The 27,708-nt window shown below is 40.4% G+C and overlaps 1 protein-coding gene across 2 annotated transcripts; it reads left to right on the forward strand.

Annotated features, from left to right (window-relative positions):
* The first annotated feature begins 310 nt into the window (after positions 1-310).
* Positions 311-26,795, forward strand: jupa (junction plakoglobin a). Of its 2 annotated transcripts, XM_077605232.1 has the most exons (16): positions 312-515; positions 12,251-12,286; positions 13,490-13,654; positions 13,735-13,985; positions 14,537-14,775; positions 15,699-15,900; positions 16,216-16,360; positions 16,555-16,658; positions 20,179-20,517; positions 20,619-20,771; positions 21,845-21,964; positions 22,033-22,183; positions 23,376-23,497; positions 23,574-23,613; positions 24,569-24,704; positions 25,981-26,795. In XM_077605232.1, exons 2-15 carry the CDS (start codon positions 12,274-12,276, stop codon positions 24,700-24,702), a joined length of 2,178 nt encoding a protein of 725 aa, XP_077461358.1. In that variant the 5' UTR covers positions 312-515; positions 12,251-12,273; the 3' UTR covers positions 24,703-24,704; positions 25,981-26,795. The 2 variants fall into 2 exon arrangements, with proteins under 2 accessions (XP_077461359.1, XP_077461358.1); XM_077605233.1 differs by lacking the exon at positions 25,981-26,795 and having other exon boundaries at positions 311-515; positions 24,569-24,707.
* Positions 26,796-27,708: the final 913 nt, after the last annotated feature.

Raw genomic sequence — 27,708 nt, forward strand, 5'->3', positions numbered from 1 at the left:
GGAGGGTGCTGGAGCCAATTTCAGCTGCCTCCGGGCCAGAGGTGGGTGACAACCTGAATCGGTGGCCTACTGTTATTCTTGTTTTTATTATTATTTGTTTTTTTAGATAGATTTGTTAAATGTAAACTCAAGTATCAAAGGCTTAACCTGTAAATTTACAACATAAAAAAATGTACAAATAAGGGAATATGATTTTCTCTCTAGGATATTACCATATTCTGTTGTACTTCTATATAAATAATTAAAGTTATTAAAAAGGGACACAATGCATTGCGCGAGCAACAACAGTTTGGGTGGGGCCGCTGTGAAGGGGGCGGAGTCTAGTCGGAGGTGACGCCGCTTTGACTCTATGTACTCTAGTGCGTTGGAGTTGGAGAGTGTGGAGGATTAAAGAGAGAAAGAAAGAAAGAAAGAGTAGCGGAAAGTTGCAGTGAAATCAAGCAAGTGTGCCGACGGAGAAAAAAAACAAGCGTATCTTGGAATACTCTCGAACGATCGTCTCTAAAACTCGTCAGGTGAGTTTCGCCAAGTGGACATTTTTGCTACTGTTACGAACTGTACAGTGTGTTACACAGTGCTTTGTTTTCCGTGTTTTGTTTTCTTACTATCTGAGTGCGTGATTTCCCTCTAAACTATGTGTTATCTAAAAACTCATGGGGCTATATGTGCGATTTGTTGCACATTTCAAATTAAATTTGGTGTTTTTAATCATTTTCGTCCATTTCCGCATGTTTGCACTGGCTTCCTCTGTACCATCGACACGTATTATGCTTTTTTTCCGCTGCCACAGTATTAAAGTTTTCTCTGTTGGGTCTTTTTTTCCCATTTTTAATCAAAGTATCGATTTTAGGTGACGTCACTTGTCAATAGTCCTACCATAACTGTCAGCGTTCACGAAGTTAAGCGCGTGCGTTAGATTAAGGCAGCAGGTGAATTACTATGCGCTCTAAAAACATGTAATGTTTTATGTTGTTTGTTATCTAATTGCCTGAATAGACTGTTTAGCTTGTTTAGCTAACAGATTTTTCCCTAATTTAATCTGTAGATCAGTGTTTCCCAACCTTTATTGAGCTGGAGCACACTTTTTTTGCATTGAAAGAAATCTCAACGGACGCCACCCTCTGATCTGAAAGTCTTTTCAGTTAAAACTATGTCGCCTATAGTAACAATAGTCATTCTCATCAAAGTTTTATCAGCAGGAATCACAAAAATCTCCAAAAGGATTCCAAAATAATTCCAAAATCTAATTTTCACACTGACCTAATGTCATCAAAAGTTGATGTCTGCGGAACCTGAACAACTTGTGGCTCGAGTGATACAAAAATAAGTAATGCCATGTTTTTAATCACATAATTTTATGACTTCACCTCAAATAACGCTGAAATCTCCTGAAATGCAAAAAAATTGTGCTCACAAAGACTTTACGTCGCCAAAAGTTGATGCCCTCGAAACCAAACAACTTCCGGTTCATGTTAGAGAAAAATAAGCAACAAAATGACTTTCACAATTTGAATCTTTTAATAGTATAATCTAGAATTTAACGTTCATAATGTTTTGACCTTGTAATAGTTTTATTTTAATTTCATTATATTCAGATACATATTTCTTCTGAATATTACGTTGTATGACTTCTTGCAATTTCCCATGCCACACCTGACCATTGCTCATGGCACACCCGTGTGCCACAGCACAGTGTTTGGAAAACAATGCTGCAGATCACATTACAGGTACCCACCAAGTTTTAGTTTTGACTTTAGCTGGTTAATCATTGAACAACTCTTCAGGTAAAACTGAATTTAAGTAACACAAAATGTACTTTTTTGGCCTCATGGAAAATGTGATGGTCCTTTTTAACCACAAAGCAACCCACAATAAAAACAATCGTCTGGAGATTAAGGTGTATTCAAAATAATGGGAGCCTCTATTCTAATCCCTCCACATTTGACCTGGGTTAATTCCTTATTGGGAGCGTGACACGGCACATCATTGATGCCTGATGCTAAATAATGAATCATCCCTTAAATCAAGGGTGTCAAACTCGGGGTTGGTCCGCGGGCTGCATTTACGTCAACTCGATTTCATGTGGGCCGGACCATTTTAGATATAATTTCTCATCTCTTTTTCTGCACCGCTTCATCCTCACTAGTTTCGCGGGGGCGCTGGAGCCTATCCCAGCTGACTCCCAACCAGAGGCGGGGGACACCCTGAATTGGTAGCCAACCAATCGCAGGGCACGAGGAGACAAACAACCATTCATGCTCACACTCATACCTAGGCGCAATTTAGAGTGTCCAATCAGCCTACCATGCATGTCTTTGGAGTGTGGGAGGAAACCGGAGTACCCGGAGAAAACCAACCAACATGCAAACTCCACAAGTGGACCGACCTGGATTTTAACCCACGTCCCCCCACTGTGAGGCCGACGCGCTAACCACTCAGCCGCCGGGTCGCCTATAGATATAATATTTAGATATTTTTTTAAAAATCAGATTAAAAGAACTGGATGAAAAGCCCTAAATATTCAGTTTTTTATAGATCTAAAACTGTTTATTTGAACTCCTTTTTTCTTAGTAAGGGAAAAGGTCTTTTTATCATTTGTTTTTTTATTTCAAAAGCAAACCATTTTTTTAAAAAAAAATAAGTTCAATATTAAAGTGAAAAACAGAAAATACTTTTATATATTTATTTTTAGATTTTACAAAATGCTTTTTGAACTAAAACACAAAGTGGATTAAAAAAATTGCAATTATTTATTTAAAAGGGGGAAAATCAGGAAATATAATGTACATCTATGATCTTCATTTGAATTTGATCCTAAAACAGAAAGTCGGCACTCATGATTTACTTTCTCGGGCTGCACAAAATAATGTGGCGGTCCAGATTTGACCCCTGGGCCGCCACTTTTACACCAGTGCCTTAAATGAATCTAAGACAACTCCCACCCACCCAAATGTCTCACTCTGCTGCCAAACTGGCCGTGATATTGTTGCTTCATTCTTGACAAGAATTTTTTTTTCCAATCCTGCTTAGCGGTGGCAACTGGAAAACACATTCCTTTCACTCAGCTTCATGAGTAATTCGACTGAAATCAGCATCAAGCTGAAATTACTTTCATCTCATCTGCCTTTTCAATGCGATTACATTCTGCAGCATCCAACTTTTTACATCTGTCAAACTTAACTCTGGCACAGTTAGCCATGTAAAGAGATTTCATGCTATCTAATCTTGTGATTTTAAGCAGCGTGAAACAAACCAAGCACTACTTTTGTTTGTGCTCTGAATACATCTCTGGGTAAAAAACAGGGTGTCAATATGTCGTGTCTCGTGTAAGCCTACCCGTGGCCAAGTAGTGCAACATCAGACAACCCCCCTGGTCTGAAAGCTACACCCGTCTGCCCTCAACTAAGGGGGTAGATGATGGGAGCTGGGCACGCAGTAGGGGGTGACTTGCTTTAGATTTCACTGATACATCTGTGGTGGCACACTGATAATCTCTCCCCCCCCCTGCTTAATTCCCTCATACTGTCCTACATTATAGCAGCACAAGGGGCCAGGAGATACTTCTGTTTATAAATAGGTCTACACTTTGCAAAAGGGATTACTCTATGGCATGTTCCCTAACCTCTTTGTTCGCATGTAAAATTTTATTTTCCTGTGGACTGAGTGAGTGTCCCGCTCACATGTCAGTCGGGGTCCAGTGGTATGGGTTTGAGTACTTTCCATAGGCAGCCGTTGCAGCCATTCAGCGTACAAGTCGCGTGGCCTGTTCTGTGTTTGAATATTACCGTGCATCTGCGCTCTACTGTTGCCATACAGTAGGAACGCAGAGAGATAACGTTTCGGGACCGCCTCGAGGCGCTTGTCGAATACAGGTGGTTTTATTGGCATCAAAGAAGGATACCGAGGAGTGAATTCTTGGCAATTCAAGTTTTTAGTGGGCCTGATTTGAAAATTAGACAAACTGTCCAGAAATATATTCATTCATTCAATTTCTCCTTGCTAACATGGGCACCAGGCGGGGGGACCCTGAGTTGGTGGTTAGCCAATCGCAGGGCACAAGGAGACAGACAACCATAGAGATATACATATCTTTTATTTTCTTAACACATTATTATGTCATTTTATTTGGTTTAACCACCCGTTAGTGCCGTCATTCTTTTGTTTTGTGTGACTTCTCGGCGGGCAGCGTTGAATCGATTCTCACTCATGGTTGTGTCTCCATCTGCACCCAATGACTGACTGGCGACCAGTCGAGAGTGTAGTCTGCCTTTCACCCTAAGTCAGCTGGGATAGGCTCCAGCATTTTCCACAGCACTGACAAGGATAAGCTGTTTTGAAAATGAATGAATTGGTTCATCTGGGTACACTTGTACTTGTTCGGTAATACATATAGTGGCGCAAGCACTCCAGCATCGGAACTGAAAAAAATCATTTTTTTATACCACCACTTCAACACAATAAATGTCTTGACTTCTAGTTTTTACAAATATTTTATTTCATCCTTCAATATTCATTAGAAGATAATACAAAAACCTTTTAAACGGATTGCACAAGCTTTGTAATCATCAGCTAAAGTTTACTAGACCCTAGCATTGCATTCTTTAGGTTGCCATTACACTTTCACTGTGTTCTCCAAGACAACCTCCTTTGAGATCGTATTCTATCTGAAAAATTCATCATCTGTCAGACCGCCTCAGTGTGCAACTACGCACTGATGCACAACCACGGTGGTTTTAGCTGAAAGTATAGTACGTCCGTTCCCTTACATGGCTTTGGCCGTCGCACTTTGGCCTGTGTGCACAAAAGTTTCTGCTTCTGCGGTTGCAACCAATAGAGACATTTGAATACCAGGTTGTTTTTCACTGTGACGGCAGTAGTGGCACAATACTGCTACTCTTTTCCATTCTTTTGAACAAAACGTCTCTGTGTTTTAAGATTTTGTACCTCCTCTTTTTTTGTCCCCAACCAGCAACCAAGCCACTGCACAAACCTTTCTCAGCTTCAAACTCGGCAAGTGGACTTAAAATTTTAACTCTATCTCATTTGAGTAACGTAATATTAAATGCAATTTTGGTTTTTGATGATGCACTGCTTCCTGATAGATAAGACAAATTTACAACATTACAGCTGACATCATATTTTCACAATAACATGTGAGAAGTTCAAGTCATCAATGAATGTTTAAAGGAATACACTTCTTGCATAATATAATTCATCTGGTATTCTTTTCCCATATTTCAAAATTAAGTGTTTCCCTAAGAATTATAATGGAATAAAATTCAGTTTATAGCCAGTACATACAGACTTTCCTTGGATGTTGTGTGCATTAATTCATTCATTTTCCGAACCTTTAAATCCTCACAAAGGTTGCGGGGGGTGCTGGAGCCTCTCCCAGCCAAATACAGGAACTAGGCAGAGGACCCTTGAATCGGTGGCCAGCCAAATTCAAGGCACATGAAGATGAACAACCATTCTGCTCACACTCATACCGAGGAGTATTCAACCAGCCTAGCATTTATGTTTTGGGGATTTAGGAGGAAACCAAAGTACCCATAGAAAATCCATGCAGGCCCTGGGAGAACATGTAAACTCCACACAGGAAGGTTGGAACCCAACAAAGAATCACTTAATCGCAGAATAGTGTAGCCAACGCGCTATGCACTTGTCCACTGAGCTGCCGTGTCCACAACTGTTAACTTCAACATCGCAAAACACATTTTGATTTCTTTGTACCTGACTTAGTATATCTCATTTGACATTGCCGGTACTGATGGATGTTGTAATTGTGAAAAATCTCTTGAAATTTCTTTTCTCATGTTCTCGTCACACGTTTTTGATTGTCAAAGACTACAATGTTAAATGTAGGACTCCAAGGGCCTGACGTCCACTTATGATGTGGACATCATTTTTCTCAGAAACTACATCATGTAAAAAGATAATTCTTTGTTTTTACACTCAGCAGGTCCCAATTAGCCTAAATATCAAAGGGAACATAAAAATGCATGCCTTGCAAGAGTCTGGGTCTTAGGAGGTTAAGTATTTTATACATCACAACCAATGCTGAAGCTGACGTCCTAACATCTGATTTCAAGCTGTGTGAAAATGCAGCACTGTTCAATGTAAACCAGGCATTTATGACTCTAGGAATTTTTCTGGATTTTAACACAGTTAAATCCAGGTCATCTATTACCTGATCGCAAGTGTGCAGGTCTAAATGGAACTGTAGTTTTTGGTCATGTGTGTTTTATGATCATACGCTAAAATCCCTAGAAGGATTGTTGTTTTTTTCTTAAATGTCAGGTCTGAGTTTGTTTTCGGATAGAGTTTATGAGTGTTTAGGCAGATTGGTTAATCAGGAAAAACTTTCCATCGTTTCTGTCCTTCCTTATCAACCTCATGTAATTTGATTCTGCACAACACATAAGTCCCTCCTCTGAGACGACTCACATTTCCTTTGATTCATGATTGATTGTGCTACCCTGTATTTTCCAACCACCAAACTTCTTTTGGCTAGAGTCAACCAATTTTGAGTAGCACAGTAAATTAATTTCATAAATGGTTGCTTGTTTTATTCATTGGTGGGCTTGCTCTGCTCAACTGTGTTGCTGGAAATGTTTCTCCATCAGCCAAAGAAGGGGAGTGTTGCCACATAGAAACACATTTACTTTGTGCGTTGCACTGCTTCAGAATGTCATTTTCCATTCTTTCTCTGAGCTTTTGGCATTTTGCTGTCGCTGTCTTCTGGTTTCCATCATCTGTGTGTTCTAGTCAATTTACAAAAACACACTGGGATTTTATAAAATGAAGTCCAGAAATTGCGAAAAGAGCCCATCACATCGTTTTTATCTAACTGTATAAACATTTTCTAAAGTACAGCTTTTTCTAATAAAGATCTGTTCTTGGAAACATCACTGGTGTTAGGTAATTTCGAACACCACTTCCTATCACCCGCCACAATGAATCCATTATCTCTGCATCACTTCACGTTCTCTCATATTGATTTATAATGAACATCTATCCAGTTAACCCCTCAGCCCGTTATGTCGCTGGAGTTATTATGTGTGAGTTGGGCATGTGCGGAAGGGTTGTGGTCTGATGTGTTCTCTCTTGAGAGTCAATGCAGATAGGAGTCATTCTGCTGTGGCCTGTTGTTATGTTAAAAAAAGATTGGACTGCTCTGTTTTGCACTGAAGTCATCGCAGAAACAGCTTAAGGTAAAAGATTTTGTTGCATGTCAGAGGCTACATAAATATGTGTCAGGGGTCGCATGTTCATGGAGTCAAATGATATATCTAATACTTGATCTGTTTTGGGCAGATGGTGCAAGCATTACAGATGTGTGGTAACATAATCTGCTTTATTTGAATGTCTAAAGCATGACATTAGCGATCCTGTTAAATCAGAAAACCAAACAAGGTACCTTATTGGTTAGTATGCTTTGTTGTTGTTATGTTCGGAGAAAAGCCACACTCTAGTTTAGTCATTTACATAAAAAGTATGGAATGCAAAAAAAGTGAAACTGGGGGGACAAACATTGAATGACAATGGTTGTAGTTTTTTTACAAATAGAATACAGACGCTCCCCTACTTACGAACATTCAACTTACGAACAACGGTACATACGAACATGTCTGCAAATTGCGTTTAAGTCCAAAAATGTTCGCAAGTCCAATTTTGTATTTCGCCTTTTTCGGAGTAGTACTTCTTTCCGCCGCTAATACCAACGCCTGGCGCTGTGAGAGCTCAGCTCACCCAGCATCTACCTTCTTCTTCGTTGCAATGCGGAAGTGCGTGAATGTATCTCCAGTGTGCAAAGAACCTTTTTCATTTGTATCATTAAATATCTCATCCATCCAATATTGAATATGGTTGGTAAAAAAGCTAAAGGCTTCTATTGAGGGAGTTGCAAGGAAGAGGCAAGCCATTTCATTTGAAACGAGTGGCAATAATAACGAAGCTTGATGCGCGTGAGAGTGGTGAGCGTTGCACATCGTTCGACCGTCAGTACCATTTATAAACAGAAAGATCGAGCAGCAGGACCCAAATATTGAACGTTGCACAAAGTTTGCAAATCAATTGAATGATGCCATACAGTGCTACCGCATCATTTATGATGAAAAAAAGAAGAAAACTGCAATTGTCATTAGGTCGCTTCTTTTGGCCAGTTTCTAATACATAAATCTCTCTCTCTCTCTCTCTACAGTACTGTACATATTCTCTCCATTTTATTTTATTTTTTTTCAGTACAAACCAATGTGTGTTACTTATACAAGCCTTAAACATACAAATGCACTTATATAAACCTTCAATATACTTATATCGGCCTTAATCATAAATTATAATACAAAATATAGCACTGAATCAACTTACAAACAAATTCAACTTATGAACAATCGCTCGGAACCAATTGCGTTCGTAAGTAGGGGAGCGTCTGTATGTGCCGGTTTAATATAAGCATTCCACCAACAATCAAAAATTCATTGTTTGCCCCTGATTGGTAAACAGCTTGGAGGGACGGCTCCATATCTTACTAGCATTGTTGCTGTTCTTTTTCGTGAGGACACCAACAAAAATGGCTACTTCTTTGTTACTCCTGGACGGATAAAAAAATAAATATAGGTAGGTCTGCTCAAGGGATGTATACACATCGACCCTTAGACCGCAGTTTTATTTATTTTTGTAGCTCAGGGCTAACTAATTATTTGTCCACTTATCCAGTGGGGGGCCTGCACACGTTTCGAGTGTGCTTTTCATGGCGTTTAGGGAGCCGAGCGGTTGTAGTTCAATTTAAACTTGTTTATGCTAATCTCACATAAACTGCTAGTTGCACATTCAGCATGCCATACTGTGAATTGATTTCTTCTCAAATAAAATTGGTGTTTTAACCTAATACTGATTCAACTAAAATTAATAATCAAATTTGCCAAAATTCGGCTGAGTGGTTTGCGCGTTGGCCTCACAGTGGGGGACCTGGGTTGAAACCCAGGTCGGTCCACCTGTGTGGAGTTTGCATGTTCTCCCAGGGCCTGCGTGGGTTTTCTCCGGGTACTCCGGTTTCCTCCCACATTCCTAAGACATGCATGGTAGGCTGATTGGACACTCTAAATTGCCCCTAGGTATGAGTGTGAGCATGAATGGTTGTTTATCTCCTTGTGCCCTGCAATTGGCTGGCCACCAATTCTGCGTGTCCCCCGCCTCTGGCCCTAAATCAGCTGGGATATGCTCCAGCACTCCACGCGACCCTAGTGAGGATAAACAGGTTCCGAAAATTAGATGAGATGAGAGATTTGCCAAAACCATCAAGTGTGAACAACAACTCATTGCAGTATGTATGTTGGGATCCATTTTACAGTAGAAGCAGCATATATCTCCACCCCCCTGGGCCTCCTGCCCGAGCTGATTCTATCCTGCTGCGACAGAAAGAAGCGCTTAGGCTAGCAAAGTCCAAATCTGCCTCACTGGAATGTCTATTATAGATACACTGGCTGTGCAAATACACAATTTCTTTTCTTATCTATCAGACTTTGGTGGTTAATTGTCAGAGCTTGAGTGAGGCTTTACAGTCAGTTACGATATGCGTATTGCCAATCATTCCGCACGCACAGCCCCACATGATGATGCCACACCCCTTTTAGGAGTTTGTCAGTGCAGGGGAGTGACGAGACACTCCCTGTCTACATGCCTTAGTGAAGTGGGAGCAGTCGGTTTGTCATGAATTTACACCCCATGAGCTTTTCCATTGTTGATGAAGTATCTTCATAAATAAGTCAGTCGTTGATATGAACTGGGAGTAGTGAGGTTTGACGTCTCTGAAAAACACGACTACTGCACAATCTAAATGTATTATGTCTGTGTGGAATGTCACAATAGCGTTTTAGTAGCTCTCCTGAACAACTCAAGCCCTGCGTTTCTGTTGCAACATGTTCACCTGCCGCTTTCACAAATGTCTGGACCGCATTTACGTTCCACCGAAAAATAGCACCTCGTCTTTTACTGCAAGTGGAGGACGTTGCTCAACAAGAAAGTGGGAGTTTTCCCTTCTTAGTAATCAATGTTTCTTGGATATTATTGGCGAATTACGCGTGTGCGTAATTGTGCTGATAAAGCAGTACTGTGACAGGAAATGATCCACTACATATTAACTGGAAAAGTGCAAAGTTCACTTTGAAGTGCACTATAATATACTGTACAGCGTACATGGACTTTGATTTTATGTTGTTCTTTCTTTTTTCTTTTTTTTTTAGCTTTGTGGTAAGCTAATAAGAACCCGTCTCCTATCCATTCTCCCACCAAGAAAAGCCTATTTTGAGTCATCAGATGGCTCCGTCGATAAAATGCCACAGTGGATTCACAGGCCAGGCCGAGTTTTGGTTGCCTAGGTGACGTGCGGGTGTGTTACAGCATTGAAACAGTTCAGTGACCCCATCGTTTCGCCGGAGGGGGTGCTGCTAAATTCTAGCCCGGATGTATAGGACACTTGTTGTTTTGTCCTAATTGCTGTTTATCAGTAAAATACTTCATTGGAAACCATATCGCTTGGTTGATAAACAAACTTTGGTCAGTTACCACTTAATGGGCAGGAGGCCACACCCTGAGAGAGTGATTTATATGCACATGAGTCATTGCTTTATCATGTCGCATGTTGCTGCAAGTACTCAAGGGGCCTGGTTAGGCAGGATCTACAGCTCGACAACCTTGCTGAGACGGTGCTTTTGGCTAATGGAGTGTAGAGTTAGAAAAGTCTCAATATGAGTATCTCAACTACAGTACATTTGGCCTTTTTTTTAATCGCAGGTCTGTTGCAAAACCCGCTTAGTTTCTTAACTTGGACAAAAACATGGGTTCGTCACCTGGTACAATTCCGTTAAAAAGACTCTGAGTGTGAAGTCTTTTGAATCTATTCCTCATCAAGCAATTACAGTGGTACCTCGACATACGAGCATTTCGAGATACGAGTAAAATTTTCGAGCAAATAATTATCGCTAGATACGAGAAAAATTTCGAGATACGAGAAAGCCAGGTGGCCAAGCCATGAGAGGCTGTTTATGATTTCAGTGCACTGTCTTTCTCACCGCATCTCCCTCGTGCAAAGAGCTCTATGAGCTCTTTTTTGCCGCATCTCTTTCGTGTATAACAGATATCTACGTTTGGAATGAAATTTTTTTTTTTTGTTCATTTCAATGGGAAACGTTCGTTCGAGTTACGAGAATATCGACATACGAGCTCAGTCCCGGAACGAATTAAGCTCGTATCTCGAGGTACCACTGTACTTTATTCTTTGTACGTGCTAACACGCGTTGCCCAACAGTCGGAGACAAGACGAAACAGCACACTGGATGCATTGTGTAGTCTCAGACAGGCAGCTATTAAAAAATGCAGATGTTTCTGTGATGAGGAAGGAGTCTGTTGTGGATAATGTCGCAGCTGCAGACAGTGACAGGAAAAAAAGATTACATCAAGCCTGCCATTTTGTATTTGGACTTAATATTTCATATGATCAAAACAAGTTAAAAACAAGTGTTTTGTGTATGCAGCAAAATACAGTAACTACCAGTAATCATACTCCTAGTGTGCATTGCTACAAAGAATGATGATGATCTGGAAAAAGGGTGAGTCGTATGGAGGGGAAGTCTTAACAACCGACATGCTGTGACTAATGTCTGTTACGGCATTTGGGGTTCTGATACAACAAACGTATTACATTTCAAAAAATTCCCAAGGATGTTGAAAAACTTGTTGCCCAGTGAGGTACTTCGTTGCATTAATCTTCATCGTTTCTGGACAAAAATTGCATTTTTTTTTAGCTTGAAGTTTTGACATTCAATCACATAGCACTTTTCACTTACTGTTTATTCACTTGCACACATGCAGTTCACACACTTTAACGTAAAACCAGAAGGACGAGTTCCAGTTCACAATGTGTCAGCAATCGGCTGTTCCCACAACTTTATGGGCGTTGTCCTGAGGTGAAAGGTCAGCAGGGTGAGCTCACATTCCTAATTTGCAGAAGCCTCTAATCACTTCGCTTCATATCTTTTCTATTCGAAATTACTCCCCCATGATTTACTGTTACTATCTGAAAGGATGGCCTCATCTTTGTCTTATTCAAATACACTCTCTTCATTTCTTGTTTGAAAAAGGAAAAAGGCAAGACTGTTTGTATGTATTTGCAAATGTTAAGTGTGGTGTTTTGTGATTCTTCCAAAAAATACTTATAATTTATTTTTTGGGCCTCTTTTGTTTCCCTCAGGTTTGTGACTACAGGAGGCAAGGATGTCATTGCAAAGTAAGTGTGTTTCCTATCAGTCCTATTTTTTTTATGTCTCCAATGTCTAATTAACTCTCCTGCCTTCTCAGTTTTGTTGGCTCTAATTACAGGGCTCACCACTTAAATTTTACAATTTTTAAGTAAAATTACACATTTAACTAAAATTCAAACGATTCAACACATTAAGTTGCATCCTCCTCATTCAATTGCTGCCGCTTGTCTGGGCGGTAAACAGTGAACAAGCCAACTTCCCGAGGCATGTTGATTTAATTACAAAGAATAAACTATTTAGATCTACTTCACTTTGAGTTCTTATCCTGCAGCTGATGAAGTATTTTTCTGTTATAAAATTCCCATGATAAATTCGGCTCGCAGCTTTGTCATAGCTGACATAGCAGCTTCCTGTACTTTTAAAACCTTTTAACTGCGCGTGGTTAGTCTTATATTATTTTTCTTATGTAATTCATCAATCAGATTAGTCTTCTTCAGCAATAAAATCCACAATACCGCTCGATTACCTTGATTAGATAGCATACTGTACAGTGATGCCTCGAATATCACGGCTTTAACTTTCGCGGCTTCACTACGTCGCATATTTTTTTTCTGTGCGAATTTTTATTTTTTTATTAATTTTTTGGGGTAAATTCATAATGTGAAAATCCACGCTGAAACGCGCAAGCGGAATCCACTCCCCTGTCCTCCACTTGCTACTAGCACTCAGCACTGAAGTTAAAAAATATATATTATTATTATTTTTTTTAATGTTCATAAAAATGTGAAAATCTACGCTGAAACTTGCAGGCGGAAGCCACTCCCCTGTCCTCCGCTTGCTACTAGGACTCAGCACTGAAGTAAAAATAAATAAATATTTTTTAAATAGGGGTGATCCTACTTTGCAGTTTTTCGTTTATCGCGGCCATGTCTGGTGTACATGAACCGCGATAATCGAGGGGTACTGTACTTAGCCATTCCTTAGGTAAATGCACCACCCATGGGTGTTTTCTTCATAACAGGACAACTGTACCTGTAAATACCACCAAATATTACCTTTCTCACAAATGTAGACCCGGGAATGCTAATATTGGGAAATGAAAGGTTGCAAGGAAATAAAAAGAAGTAGCAGATTATAGCCTTAAAAATACATTAATCTACTAGATGTTTTACACGTGCACAATCTTTGTCTGACATTTGCTTGCTCCTACCTTTTTTTGTATGTGACAGTGAGTGAGATGGATAGAGGGGTAACAAAGGTGACAGAGTGGCAGGAAACGAGGTACGGAATGGATTCGGGCATCCAGTCTGGAGCCAACACGATCAGAGATGACGACGGTGACTTCACCACCAAGCAGTACACCATGACCACCACCGTCACCACAGAACCGCAAGGTGAGACATGAAAATACCTTGTCACCATTGGGAGCAACCTCTCCAGTATTTGCTCAATGAGTTTCGGCATTCCTTTCCAGACTCCCAGTACGTGTTGACCAGAGGGCAACGCGTGAGGGCTGCCATGTTCCCAGAGACGCTGGAGGACAGCACTACCATCTTGGCTACAACCCAAACAGATCCGTCCCAGCTGACTAATGTCCAACGGCTGGCGGAGCCGTCCCAGATGCTTAAGGCAGCAATCATTCATCTGATCAACTACCAAGATGACGCTGAGCTTGCTACACGGGCTGTGCCTGAGCTCACCAAACTGCTCAATGATGAAGATCAGGTATATATTGGCCGAGTGTATTTTACACACCGGGTTCAAATTCTGAAATTGTATAGGTGCTCTCCTATTTTACAGTGAAAAAAATGAATGACAAAATCCTTTTAGACGTATAAATTGACTTTGAGGGGCTCGATGTAAGTGCTGGATTAGTATTTATTTTTTTAAAACTTTTTTTGTACAATTTATTTAACACTGGTAATATAATTTGCTAGGCCACGCCCTTTAAAGGGAAACAAGCTATAATGTTCAACTTTAATAATAAATGTCATCTACATGAGTTGATACAGATCTCATTTTGCCAATCTCGCACACATCTTGAAGTTGATGTACTCTTCGCTGCACTTTTGCTGATGACTGCTATATATTTTTCATCACAGCTTTGATGTACATAGGATAAATCAGTCCGTAAACACAGGTTAATTCCCCGCTGTGTTAGCAATCGTAGCTTTCATGTCATTCAGGTCTGTACCTACAACTGATTCCCTCCATAGGGCCTCCTCTGCATTTATTTATTTATTCACGTCATACCCAAATAACCATCTTTCCATCAGGTGGTGGTCAGCAAGGCAGCACAGATTGTCAACCAGTTGACCCGCAAGGAAGCGTCTCGCCATGCACTGATGCAGTCGCCTCAGGTGGTGGCCGCGGTGGTGCGAGCCATGCAGAACACCAACGACATGGAGACGGCCAGAGCCACGGCCAGCATCCTCCACAATCTCTCCCACAAAAGAGAGGGCCTGCTCTCCATTTTCAAGTGTGGTGGCATTCCCGCGCTTGTCCGCATGCTCAGGTAGTGAGCGCTCATCTTTCTTACACACTTACACTCGCGGACCAACACCAAATGATACAATTAGATGAGCAGCCCAACAGTTTCATGTTGTTTCAGCTATGGTGCTATACTTGTACAGTGCATCTACAAACTTTCCCCCTGCTTTGCAGGAATGGGACAATATTTTTTTTCCAGACAGGATGTCATGGCATGCTGTTCTTTTGGTGATTAGTTAAAAAGGTTTTATAAAGTTCCCAGTGTTTTTAAAATATAACCTGGGTTTTGTACCGTATTTTTCGGATTATAAGATGCATTTTTTTTCATAGTTTGGCCAGGGGGTGCGATTTATGTGTGAAATTATCTACCTCCCAAGTTTAAAAGTGACACTGAGGATGAAGATTTCATTGGATTTAGTGATTTGGAAGGAAACTGATAGTTTGGTAAACTTATCTGAATAACTCTTATGTTACATTGTTACTGACATTACCAGGCATGTCAGTCATGTAACGTTAGTATACCGTACACTTATTCAGCCAGTCGTTCTCTATTTTATTTTAATTTTAAATTGCCTTTAAAGATAACGTATGTTTTTGGTGTTGGATTTTGTCAAATAAATTTCCCCCAAAAATTCGACTTATACTCCAGTGCGACTTATGTTTTTTTTCCTTCTTAATTATGCATTAAGTTAAATCTGGTCATTGTGGAAAAAATCTTCCATCACCTGATTTATTAAACCCTACGTTTGCTAGTATAAGGGCACCCAGTGGCTCTTTTGGCAGCTTTAATTTAAGAATTCACACTGAAGTGTCAACTGCAGAGTATTTTATTAGATATGATATCAAATTTACAATAGAAGGAATTTATTACAATACATTTACTTTTGCCCAGCACTACACTTGATGTTTCTCAGGCAATTGTTCTTACTTTATCCCTTTTGTGCTTAGCTCTCCCATGGAATCAGTTCTCTTCTATGCCATCACAACCCTCCACAACTTGCTTCTACACCAAGAGGGAGCCAAAATGGCCGTGCGTTTGGCTGACGGCTTGCAGAGAATGGTCCCCCTTCTTAAGAAAAGCAACCCCAAGTTTCTGGCCATCACAACAGATTGTCTGCAGCTGCTGTCCTATGGCAATCAGGAGAGCAAGGTGTGTTCACGTGTGTGTGCTTGCAAATCCACATAATACAAAGTTATGTGCTATACTTCATATTAGTGGAGGATTGTACTTGTGTATACAAGGCTTGATTTGGGTGTGTCAATTGTACAGTGTTCAAGTTCAGTCAGGTTTGGGTGTGGTGTGTGTGTGTGAGAAATGAATTTGTATTGCATATTACGCATGTTGGACCTAACTTTAAAAAAAAATCTTAAATAGCCTTTTAATAAATACCCCAAAAAGTTTTTTTTAGTACGCACCATACCGTACCATGTCAACCATCTAAAACAGAATATTTTTTTGTCACAGCTCATCATCCTTGCTAACGGGGGTCCCGAGGGTCTTGTTCACATCATGAGGACCTACAACTACGAGAAGCTGCTGTGGACCACAAGCCGCGTCCTCAAAGTCCTATCTGTGTGCCCCAGTAACAAGCCTGCCATTGTAGAGGCTGGTATGTGAGAAATTAGTTTCTGAGGAACCCCCCCTAACACACAATCACACAATCACTCACCTGTGTGTACAAGCGGGAGGGGTTACTATGTTAATGGAAATGTGGTTAATAGCCTCTCATCAAGTACGAAATTGCATGACAGCACATTTTTTTTTAATGTATGGTTGTGAGCTGATACTGGTGTTTCCCCCCAGGTGGGATGCAGGCTCTGGGTAAACACCTGACTGGCAGCAGCCAGCGTCTTATGCAGAACTGTCTCTGGACACTCCGGAACCTGTCTGATGCTGCCACCAAGCAGGTGTGGTGTGCTTTAAATTTTGTTCTCGTTGTTGAAGTTTTGTACACAGAGTACTCTTTTTGGGCGAAATTTCATCATGAACCCGGAAAATGCCATTTCTGGACAACGTGCATGGGTTTGCTAGCATGGTGGTCAGTAAACTCCCTTAACTCACTTGTTAATGATTTGGGGGCATTTATGGGTCACTTAGTCTGAGCTGCCAAATTCTCCTAAGTTTTTCAGGAGTTTACTCCGGACAGGCAACGCAAACTCCGGGACTTCTGACAACCTCCCTAAACTCGGGAAATCCAAATAATTGTCACCTTTTTTGGAAGCAACCATTTCGGAAAAGTGCCAAATTTCCAATTTAAATGCCTCGAAATTCTCACCATCGCTACGGCTTCCGGCATCTTGATTCAACTGCATTATAAACCGGATGAATTCGGTAACAGGAGTGCATTGTGAATCATCTCAGCATGATAATAACAGTTTGATTTAAATTTTCCCCCCTTTTTTTCTATTTATATCGAATTGGCGCGAATCGCATTCACTCATGATGAAAACATAAGGCTTGCATGAGGTTTTCTCCACGTAATCCATTTTCCTCCCACATCTTATTAACATGCAGGGTAGGATGGTTGGACACAATTGCCCCTAAGTATGCGTGTGAGCGTGAATAGTTGTCAATCTCCTTGTGCCCTGTGATTGGCTGGCCACCAATTCAGGGCATGCCCTCCACCTGGTGCCCAAAATAAACTGGGATAGACTAGTTTGGGGCATTTCTAGGTTGGTAGCTGCCAACCTCATCTCATTTTCTGAACCGCTTGATCCTCACCACGGTCGCGGGGGGTGCTGGAGCCTATCACAGCTGACTTTGGGCCAGAGGCTGGGGACACCCTGAATTGGTGGCCAGCCAATTGCAGGGCACAAGGAGTCAAACAACCATTCACGCTCACACTCATACCAAAGGCCAATTTAGTAATAATAATAATAATAATAATAATCGGACATAGGCCATGTCGTCATTACCACAACACAAAAAGCCTACTTGTCATCACACGCAGAAACTGCGTGTGACGAAATTGATGGTGCTTCTCCATAAGCTACGTTTAGTCGGCAAAAGACCTAAATAAGTGTAAGTTTCGGACTTGTAATTTGTCATTCCGCTGTTGTGGATACAGGTCGCTTACCTCGCGATTACATACAGGTCGCTTACCTCTCGATTACCGCACACTGTCTGCCACTTACCTACCTTCAAGTCAGCTAGGAGGCGGCAGATCACCAACCAAACATCTATTCATATGCCGCAGAAGGGAATGTGTGTATGTTAGCGCGAGTTTAGATGTCTGATGGATGTGGGGAAAAAGCTATCCTTAAGCCTATTTGTCCGAGCTTTGTGGGACCTATAGCGTCTGCCAGAGGGCAGCAGCTGGAACAGATTGTGACCAGGGTGGTAAGGGTCCCCTATGATGTGCTTGGCTCTGCTGAGGTAACGCGGGCTGGCAATGTCTTCAAGTGAGGGCAGAGAGCAGCCGACAATCCTCTGGGCAGTGTTAATCACTTTCTGCATGGCCTTTTTGTCTGCCGCCGTGCTTCCAGCGTACCACACTGTGATGCCGTACGCCAGGATGCTCTCTATAGTGGTTCTATAGAAGGTTCTCAGAAGATTGGAGCCCAAGTTGTTCTTCCTGAGCACCCTGAGGAAATGGAGTCGTGTCTGAGCCTTCTTCACCACTGCCGTGGTGTTTGTAGACCATGAGAGCTTGTCCGTGACGTGGACCCCCAGGAATTTAAAGGACTGGACCCTGTCTACACATACTCCATTTATGAGGAGTGGGGCCAGATCTGTGCCGTGTTTGCGAAAGTCCAAGATTATTTCTTTAGTTTTCGTGGTGTTCAGTGTGAGATTGTTCACCGAGCACCACGAAGACAAATTGTTGACCTCATCTCTGTAAGCCGACTCATCCCCTCCTGAGATGAGTCCGACCACAGTGGTGTCGTCAGCGAATTTGATGATGGCGTTAGACTGGTGGGTGGGTGCACAGTCGTAGGTGTACAGGGAGTACAGAAGAGGACTCAGTACACAGCCTTGAGGGGAGCCAGTGCTTAGTGTAATGGAGGAAGAGAGGTGGGGACCAAGTCTAACAGTCTGTGGGCGGTTGGTCAAGAAGTCCTTTATCCAGCAGCAGATTGAAGAGGATAGTCCAAGGTGGGAGAGTTTGTTAGTCAGAATGTCCGGTTTTATGGTATTGAAGGCTGAGCTGTAGTCAATGAAGAGCATCCTCACGTAGTTCCCAGGGTGTTCCAGATGGCTCAGTGCTGTATGAAGAGCAATGGCAATAGCATCATCAGTGGACCTGTTTGCCCTGTAAGCAAACTGGTGAGGGTCAATTGAGGGAGAGATTGTATTCCTGATATGGCGGGCTACCAACTTTTCAAAGCACTTCATGATCACAGGCGTGAGGGCAACAGGCCTATAATCATTCATGCTGCCAATGGTTGGCTTTTTGGGGACAGGGATGATGGTGGCAGATTTCAGACAAGATGGAATGATGGATAGTTGCAGGGAACAATTGAAAATATTTGTGAAGACTCCAGCCAGCTGGTCAGCACAGGCTTTGAGCACCTTCCCAGGTACTCCGTCAGGGCCCGCAGCCTTCCTGGTGTTCACAGACCGCATTACCAGTCTCACTTCCTGTTCCCGGAACGTCAGTGTATTGCTGCAGGGTGGTGGTGGGGGTGTTGAGACTGGGCCTGATTTGTCAGTCTCAAAGCGGGCAAAGAAACGGTTCAAATTCTCCGCTAGTGAGGCATCTGCATTAACAGACATAGTATTATTGTTGTAGTTGGTTATATGTCGTATTCCTTGCCACATCTTCTTTGGGTTATTTTCTGTGAAGTGCTCCTCAATTTTTTTGGTATATGCTGCCTTGGCCTTTTTAATGCCTCTTTTCAGCTCAGCTCTGGCAGCGCTGAGTGTCCAATCAGCCTACAATGCATGTCTTTGGAATGTGGGAGGAAACTGGAGTACCTGGAGAAAACCCACACAGGCCCGGGGAGAACATGCAAACTCCATACAGGTGGCCCGATCTGGATTTGAAGCCAGGTCCCCCACTGTGAGGCCGACACACTAACCACTCATCCGCCGGGCCGCCCGCTGCCAACCCTCTTTGTCAAAATAAATTGGATGGGTATTGCTGTCAATGGCAGCTAATGAGTTAATCTCTGGTCATTGTTTGATGCAAAACATTCTTGTAAATCACCCCAAATTAACAGGAAGTGACCCAAAAAATGAACAGAAAGTGGTCTGGAAATTCTGCAGAGTCAACAGGAAGTGATGTAATGGAAAGGGTATTTCCAACGTTCACTGGTAGCCCCTCTCAGTCGAAATGGAGGTCTAATTGCCGTCAATAGCAGCCTTTAAATGTCTCACCAACCTACCCTCGTCATTCCTGTCTTCCCTCTTGGATGTTTGCCGTCAATGAGTTCATCTTCATGGTGGAAATACAGATGTGGACAAAGCATCGCTGTTGTGTTTCAGGAGGGAATGGACGGCCTGCTGCAGGTGTTGGTCAACCTGCTGAGCTCCGATGACATCAACATGCTCACCTGCGCCACCGGGATCTTGTCTAATCTCACCTGCAACAACGCCTACAATAAAACGCTGGTCACCCAGAGCAACGGCATTGAGGCGCTGATCCATGCCATACTGCGCGCCGGCGAAAAAGAGGATGTGACCGAGCCCGCTATTTGCGCTTTGCGTCACCTGACTTCGCGCCACCAGCAGGCTGAGGTGGCACAGAACGCAGTGAGGAGCCATTATGGCATCCCAGCCATCGTCAAGCTTCTCAACCAGCCGTACTACTGGCCGGTTATTAAGGTAGTTCGGGTTGTTCTCAAGCGGATGGAAATTTGTAAAAGAAAATATGTTTTCACACAGTGTCCAGAGATATGAGTGGCATTTGTTTTCTTTTCATGAAGGCTGTGGTGGGCCTTATCCGTAACTTGGCCTTGTGCCCGGAAAACCAAGCCCCGCTGAGAGATGCAGGCGCTATCCCCCGTCTGGTCAACCTGTTACTCAAAGCCCACCAGGATGCCCAGAAACATGGCTCATCCAACCAGCAGACATACCAGGTGTGTGCCCTCATTCTGTGTATAATTGTTTTTCTATTGTACATACTATGCAGCAAGGGTGTCCAAACTGTTTTCTCCTAGGTCCGCTTTCAGAAAAATGAATGGCAGCAAGGGCCAACAGGAAATCATTTTCGCTTTTATTTCTATATACAGTCGTACCTCTACTTACAAAATTAATTGCTTCCAAGAATTTTTTCACAACTTGAAAATTTCGTAAGTAGAGGTGTACTTTATATTTAAATTCTCTAATTCGTTCCACGGTTCTTACACAACTAGCAACTAAACTTTAAAATTGGCCAAAGTGTCCCAATTTTGTATGAAAGATGTGAGGAAACACACAAAAAATTGAGAAAATGATAAGGAACTGATTTATTAATGTCTTAAAATAAATATAGCATACAAAAGTGTGGCCTGCGCCGCTGAAATATCTCCCCCCGCGCCCGTTATTGATGTAATACCCGTGTTTGTCCCCCAGATGGCGGCAAGAGTCAGTTTTACCTGGGCCGAAAGCCATCCACTTTGTAGTACATTTTAGACTTTTATGCGTGCCCCATGTGTGTGCGTGTTTGAAAATATGTTCCATCGTATCTCGAGTCACTCATTTGCATATAAAAAATGTTGTAACCTGAAACTTTCGTTCCTAGAGACATTCGTGAGTAGAGGTATGACTGTATAAGCATTGAAATCAGGTGAAAAAGATTTGAAACCAGGACCCCAGAACTGTGAGGCCGACGTGCTAACCACTTGCGCCAAACTTTTTCCGAGCCAAAAAAGTCTAATGGCCACGAAAAAAAAAAAAAAAAAATCACACCCAAGATAGCTCTTTACCAAGTTGGATTTTTAAAAATAGATTGAATTATGTAAATCAAAATACTGAATTTCTCCAGTTAAGTGACTACCTCCATCAAGTGTTAAAGCGTAAAAATGTAGGCTGTGTTTAAGATCCTTTGGCGGCCCATATCGATTGATATTTTCATTATTTGCTGTGGGCCAATAAAACCGTGCCCCAGTTTGCACACATTTGGAGCCTGCTGCTATAAAGTGTTTACATCTATTGCCTGCTGTTTTTACAGGATGGCGTGAGGATGGAAGAGATAGTGGAGGGCTGTACAGGAGCCCTGCACATCTTGGCCCGAGATCCCGTCAACAGAGCAGAGATCGCCAACCTGCAGACCATTCCTCTTTTTGTTCAGGTGCCTTGACCGCTTCCTTCTTTTGTATAGCCGGAACTCTTTTTTTAAAAGTTCCTCTGGCTCGCCAGCTTCTCTACTCGCCAGTGGACAACGTAAAGCGCGTGGCAGCTGGCGTTCTGTGCGAGCTGGCTCTTGACAAACAATCGGCCGAGGCCATCGACGGGGAGGGAGCGTCTTCTCCGCTCATGGAGCTCCTGCACTCTGACAACGAGGGCATTGGTAAGAATTATATTTGTCATTAACGCTTTCATGGGGGAATTTGTTTCAACATGACTCATTTACCTCATTGGCTGCTATTGACAGCGCTAGACGTCCATTCTATTTTGACTGAGAGGGGCGAATTAACGCAATGAAATGGGAGCATTTTTTGTCAATATTTCAATGTTTAAATAAATCCCCATCAATTGCGTGTAATGAGTTAAATACTGTTTTTGAGTCTATTATTTAAGAGCATCAACAGTGTGTATTTCCCTTTATTTGCATTTTAATTTAATCAATATAGTTTTATTAAAATTGTATTAATTTATACATTTATTTGAAATAACAAAAAATATATTACAAACATTTTTCTATTATTGAAAAGTATAAATATGACTCAATGACCAAACATATGTACTTGGTCTATATAGTTTTAAATCTTAAGTGTCAACTTCTGAAAAGTCCCGTTTTCCCTGAAAGGGTTAAGGTTTTTTTTTCAGTATTTTATTTCGACATTTATTTCAATACTACTTATTCATTTTTATTTCAATTTACATTGACACTATTATTTTTATAAATATATTTCCTATTTATTGTGTTTATTTCCATTTTTATATCTATTTCTCTGTTTATTTCCAGTCTTTATTTATTTGTAAATGTATTAATTTGAATAACCAATTAGAAATTAATAGAAAATAATTGAAACAAGTGATAAGTCACATAAATATGTCTGTTAGTTACTATTGGGCAGCTCTGTGAAAGAGTGGTTAGCACATTTGCCTCACAGTTCTGAGGTCGTGAGTTCTGACCTTCCTGTGCGGAGTTTGCATGTTCTCCCTGGGCTTGCGTGTGTTTTCTCCGGGTACTCCGGTTTCCTCCCACATACATGCGATTGGCTGGCCAACAAATCAGGGTGTGCCCTGCCTGCTGCCCGTTGTTGGCTGGGATAAGCTATAGCACCCCCTGCGTCCCCACTGAGGATAAGCTATAAGGAAAATGAATGGTTAGCATTTAAACTGATTATTTGAGACTAGAGTACATCTTCAGGAAAAAAAATGATAGATTTTCTTGCCATTTAAAGCTGTAACATCCACTTTCTTTATTTTTGAATTACTCTCTAGAATTTCTAAATACACATTGCTCCAATTTCTAAAAAGGCAACTGTATGCTACCAGACTGCCTTTAAACTCTTGGTGTCGGATTTCGTCCACAGCCACATACGCTGCCGCCGTCCTCTTCCGCATATCTGAAGATAAGAGTGCCGAGCACAAGAAGAGAGTTTCCAGGGAGCTGACCCACTCCATGTTTAAGCACGACCCTGCCGCCTGGGAGATGGTAAGGTTCCCGCCACCCCCATTGGGCACACTTGTCAACCATGCCTGACAAATTCCCTCGCTTCACCTCTCTGCAGGCCCACAACAGCGTCACCATGGAAGCATCTTACCAAGATGGTGAGAACGTGTGACCGGAATGTGCACATCTGTGACATTCCTCCGCACGCTACATTAACCGCAAGTGAAGAGTCTCACTTAGGCTGCGTTCAGACTGCAGGCATATCTGATGCCAACAGTTTCATCCTCATATCCATTTTTATTTGGATGCCTGTTCACACTTTTTTTTAAAGCAAATGTCCTTATTGCAATTGTGCCTGGTCAGACTGGGCCACATTATTGAGCCATTAAGATTAGATTAGATTAGATAACTATTCATCCTGTATTCGGGAAATTTCACTGTCACAAGAGGGTGAGAATACAGACACAGGAAAATACATTTTAGACATAAATAAATGGGTAATAAATAAGTTAATAAATAAAAATAAATACATTAAAAACAAATAAATAAACATAAATAAACACCTAAATAAACGCCTAAATAAATACATAAATAAATACACAAATAAATACATGAATAAATAAACGTGTTGCTGAATTATATTTATTTATCTATATATATATATATATATAAAATATATATATAATATATATGATATATATATATGATATATTTATATATTTTATATATATATATATATATATATCTACATATACATACATATATACATAGATGCACATGTATACATATGGTTGGTCTTAACATTCAGCCATTTCTTTTGTTAGAGAGCCTGACAGCTGATGGGAGGAATTTGACAGTTTAAAGAGGCCACGATTAGGCCGTGTAGTGTTTGACATTGGAGGGAACTAACATTACTCTACCAATATTTTAGCTAACATGCCAGTTTAGCTAGCTAAGTTACAGTGACGTTATTTTCCTGTACACTTATGTGAAGTGTTTTCTTCCAAACACACTAAATGACTCGTGGGCCGCATCCAGTCGATAGTCGTAACCACTTGTAAATGTGCGGGTCTCAGCTCTGCTCAGGGTCGAAATATGCTTGTGACTTTGCAGAGATGGATGGTCATTTCCCAATCTGCGGCTACCCAGTCGAGATGCCAATGGATGCCGTGGACGGCACCTTGATGCATGACGATTTTGTTGGCCCTATAATCTACGACAGGCAGCAGCAGTATGAGCCTTATTAAAGGTCAGTGTGCATTGCAAGCGTGCTATCAGCCTAATAAAAGTAGCTTTTATTATATGTAAAAGCACAGCTTTATTATACATGTGCACTAGGCATATCAGTGGTCATTTGACCTGTACAATGTCCAATGCGGACCGTTGATTTCAACAAATGTGGAGGACAGGTCTCAATTAGAATGATCTATATTTTTGAATTATTATAAATCAACGTCTTTTTAGCATTTTCGATGAATTAAATATATGTTAATAAAAACCAAATTGACCAAAACCAGTGTAGGTTTTTTATATATATATATATATATATATATATATATATATATATATATATATATATATATATATATATATATATATATATATATATATATATATATATACTGAAATAAATTAAATATATTGCTAGTGTATTGTTGACCAAAACCTACACTGGTTTTGGTCAATTTGGTTTTTATTAATATATATATATATATATATATATATATATATATATATATATATATATATATATATCATTACCAGTTGTGTTGAGTAGCTGTGTTTGATCATATTTATTTTTTAGTATACTAGAATAAAATTAAAAAAAAAGCTTAACTGTCCCAGAAAATTCACGTCTAATTTTTAGTTTTTTTTTAATTCTATAATAAATTAAACATTTTTAAATACAAGAATATTTGTTTTTTTTTTGCTTGGTTTGTATTTTAGTAATTTTTTAAAATTTGAAATTCGAAAGTCTTTTTAAAGCATGTTTACATTTTTTTTCCTTTTTGTTTTTTTAATTTAAAAAAAACTTTTTTCTTCATTTTTTTAGAATTAATGGTAAAATATTTACTGTTCAGTCATTGACTGCACAAGATGAATCATTCAATCTTCAGCTTCCACTCAAAATGGGAATGACGTCTATCGCTGTCAATGGCAGCCAATGAGTGCTCTACAACAAGGCTAATAACAAACATTTATCAGAGTACAGTACTAAACTCATTAATCTTTTAAAAGTCTTATATTTTCCATAAATTAAAACAAAAACAGTAAAGAAAAAAGTTAAATCAATGTTTGTCTGTTTTTTTGCTTATTTTTAAACTTTTTTTCCAAAGTAAAAGATAAAAAACTTCAGACGTCTATGGCCGTCAGTGGCAATAAATAAGTTAAAAAGACAAGGTAAATTTATTTGTATAGCGCTATTGACCACAAGATAATTCAATGTACTTTACATCCCATTGAAATAAGCAAGAAACAATTAAAAGAAAAACTATTTTAAAAGAACTATTGTTTCCTTCCTACAGATCCAAAAAAAGAAGATGGCAGAAAGTGGACCGGAACAAAAGATCTTTATTCATTTTACATGTAATATATATGCAATTATCATTGAGTACGGGACTCCTAATCTTAATAGGGCTTACATATGTTTGATATTTTAATATTAATGCGGATCATTTACACACGCTTGAAAAGGGTTCGAAGATCTTAGGAGTTCAAGTGTGATTGTGTGTGTGTGCGTTTCTGCTTCCGGGTGGGTAATCTATGCCAAAGAGATTTTATTTTGTGAGGATAGATTAATTTTTCCCCCCTTCCTAAAGAGAGGACTAGTTGACAACACTGCCGCAGGTGGAATAGTGCGCCTGCTCATCTTTCTTTTTAATGCCTTTAAAAAGTCATTTGTGACATTATACGTATTGTCAGCTTTCTCCGGCCAGGACCACAAACTAGAAGAAAAGCACATCTTGAGTTTGTGACACATGTAGTAGACACAAATGGGGAAGGTGGCACGCCTTTAAAGAAAGGGAAGCAGGCAGATATTGTGACGGATGCTTCTTATCAATTGCTTCTCACGTTTTATTCTTTTATATTTTATGGGGAAAGTATCACGTTCTTGGCTTAAGCAGAAAATTAACCAACAAAAGAAGAGCTTGTGTGTCTGTAACTATTTACCATTTGATGTCAAAACTGATTGACGCGTCAGATTGACTGATTTCTTTTTGTGGATTTAATTTTAGTCGGGATGCCAGCTGGAGAAACACTACTGACAGGGAAATTTGTACTTACAGAGAGTTTTTACTGCAATTTTCTTAAATAAAATTAAAGGATATATTCAATCTGCCTCCTTGCTTTTTTTATTGATTTTGTTTTGTTCTTATTCACATTTCATTAACTCATTGGCTGCCATTGACAGCGCCAGACATTTTCTAATCCATTTTAACTGGGAGGGTTGGCGGCGATCCCAGTTCAACCGAACTTGATGTCGATCAGCGTCAATCGCAGTGGGTGACTTTATCATTTTATTAATCAAAAAAGTATAATAATAAAAAAAATGTATACCCGAAACCTGCTGTCTAAATATGTGTGGAAGCTAGGATAATAAATAATGATTTTAATTTTTCCTTAAAATGGTTTTATTGCATTCATATAGGACAGGGGTCTCACATTTGCAGCCCAACTTGGTAATATTTTGCCCCCTTGACATCCAATAATAGTATCAGTGTTGGCTGCACATTAATGGAAAGACAATAAAAAGATTCTGATAATAAATAAAATGTGTGGGCGGAGTCAATTACTTAAACATTAATAAATACAGCAAACCACAAAGAAAAATGAAAAATGCTAATTAGAAAAAACAAGATTTAAAGATTTTATATATATCCTCTGCTGGCCTAAAAAATATCTGAATCACAGACTGATGTTATTTATATTTTGGCCATGAATACTTATTAAATAATTGAAAATTGTCTGTCAGTTTCCTTTCATTGCTTTTCCACTGGTTGCGCTGCTTCCAGGTGTGTGTTTTCATATTTAAGCATTTAACCAATCACATTTCGAAATCTACCTGAAGGCCTTCATAATCAGTTCTGCAGGCCCTGCAGCATAAAATAAGCGTGGATAAAACTGTTGCTTTAACCAATCAGATTTCGAGCTGGCGACACCAAGGCCTTCTTGCAGGTGTCGGGATACGTCATCGCTTTCACAAACTATGATTAGCTAGTGATACAGTGGACTTGCCAGAGCTAACAAACTAT

Source organism: Stigmatopora argus, chromosome 7 (assembly GCF_051989625.1).
Source record: "Stigmatopora argus isolate UIUO_Sarg chromosome 7, RoL_Sarg_1.0, whole genome shotgun sequence".
Taxonomy (NCBI): Eukaryota; Metazoa; Chordata; class Actinopteri; order Syngnathiformes; family Syngnathidae; genus Stigmatopora; species Stigmatopora argus.

Coding starts and splice junctions, on each gene's coding strand:
- jupa (XM_077605233.1), top strand. Junction 13,986..14,536: donor TGCTCAATGATGAAGATCAG/GTATATATTGGC, acceptor TCTTTCCATCAG/GTGGTGGTCAGCAAGGCAGC. Junction 20,772..21,844: donor CCAACCAGCAGACATACCAG/GTGTGTGCCCTC, acceptor CTGTTTTTACAG/GATGGCGTGAGGATGGAAGA.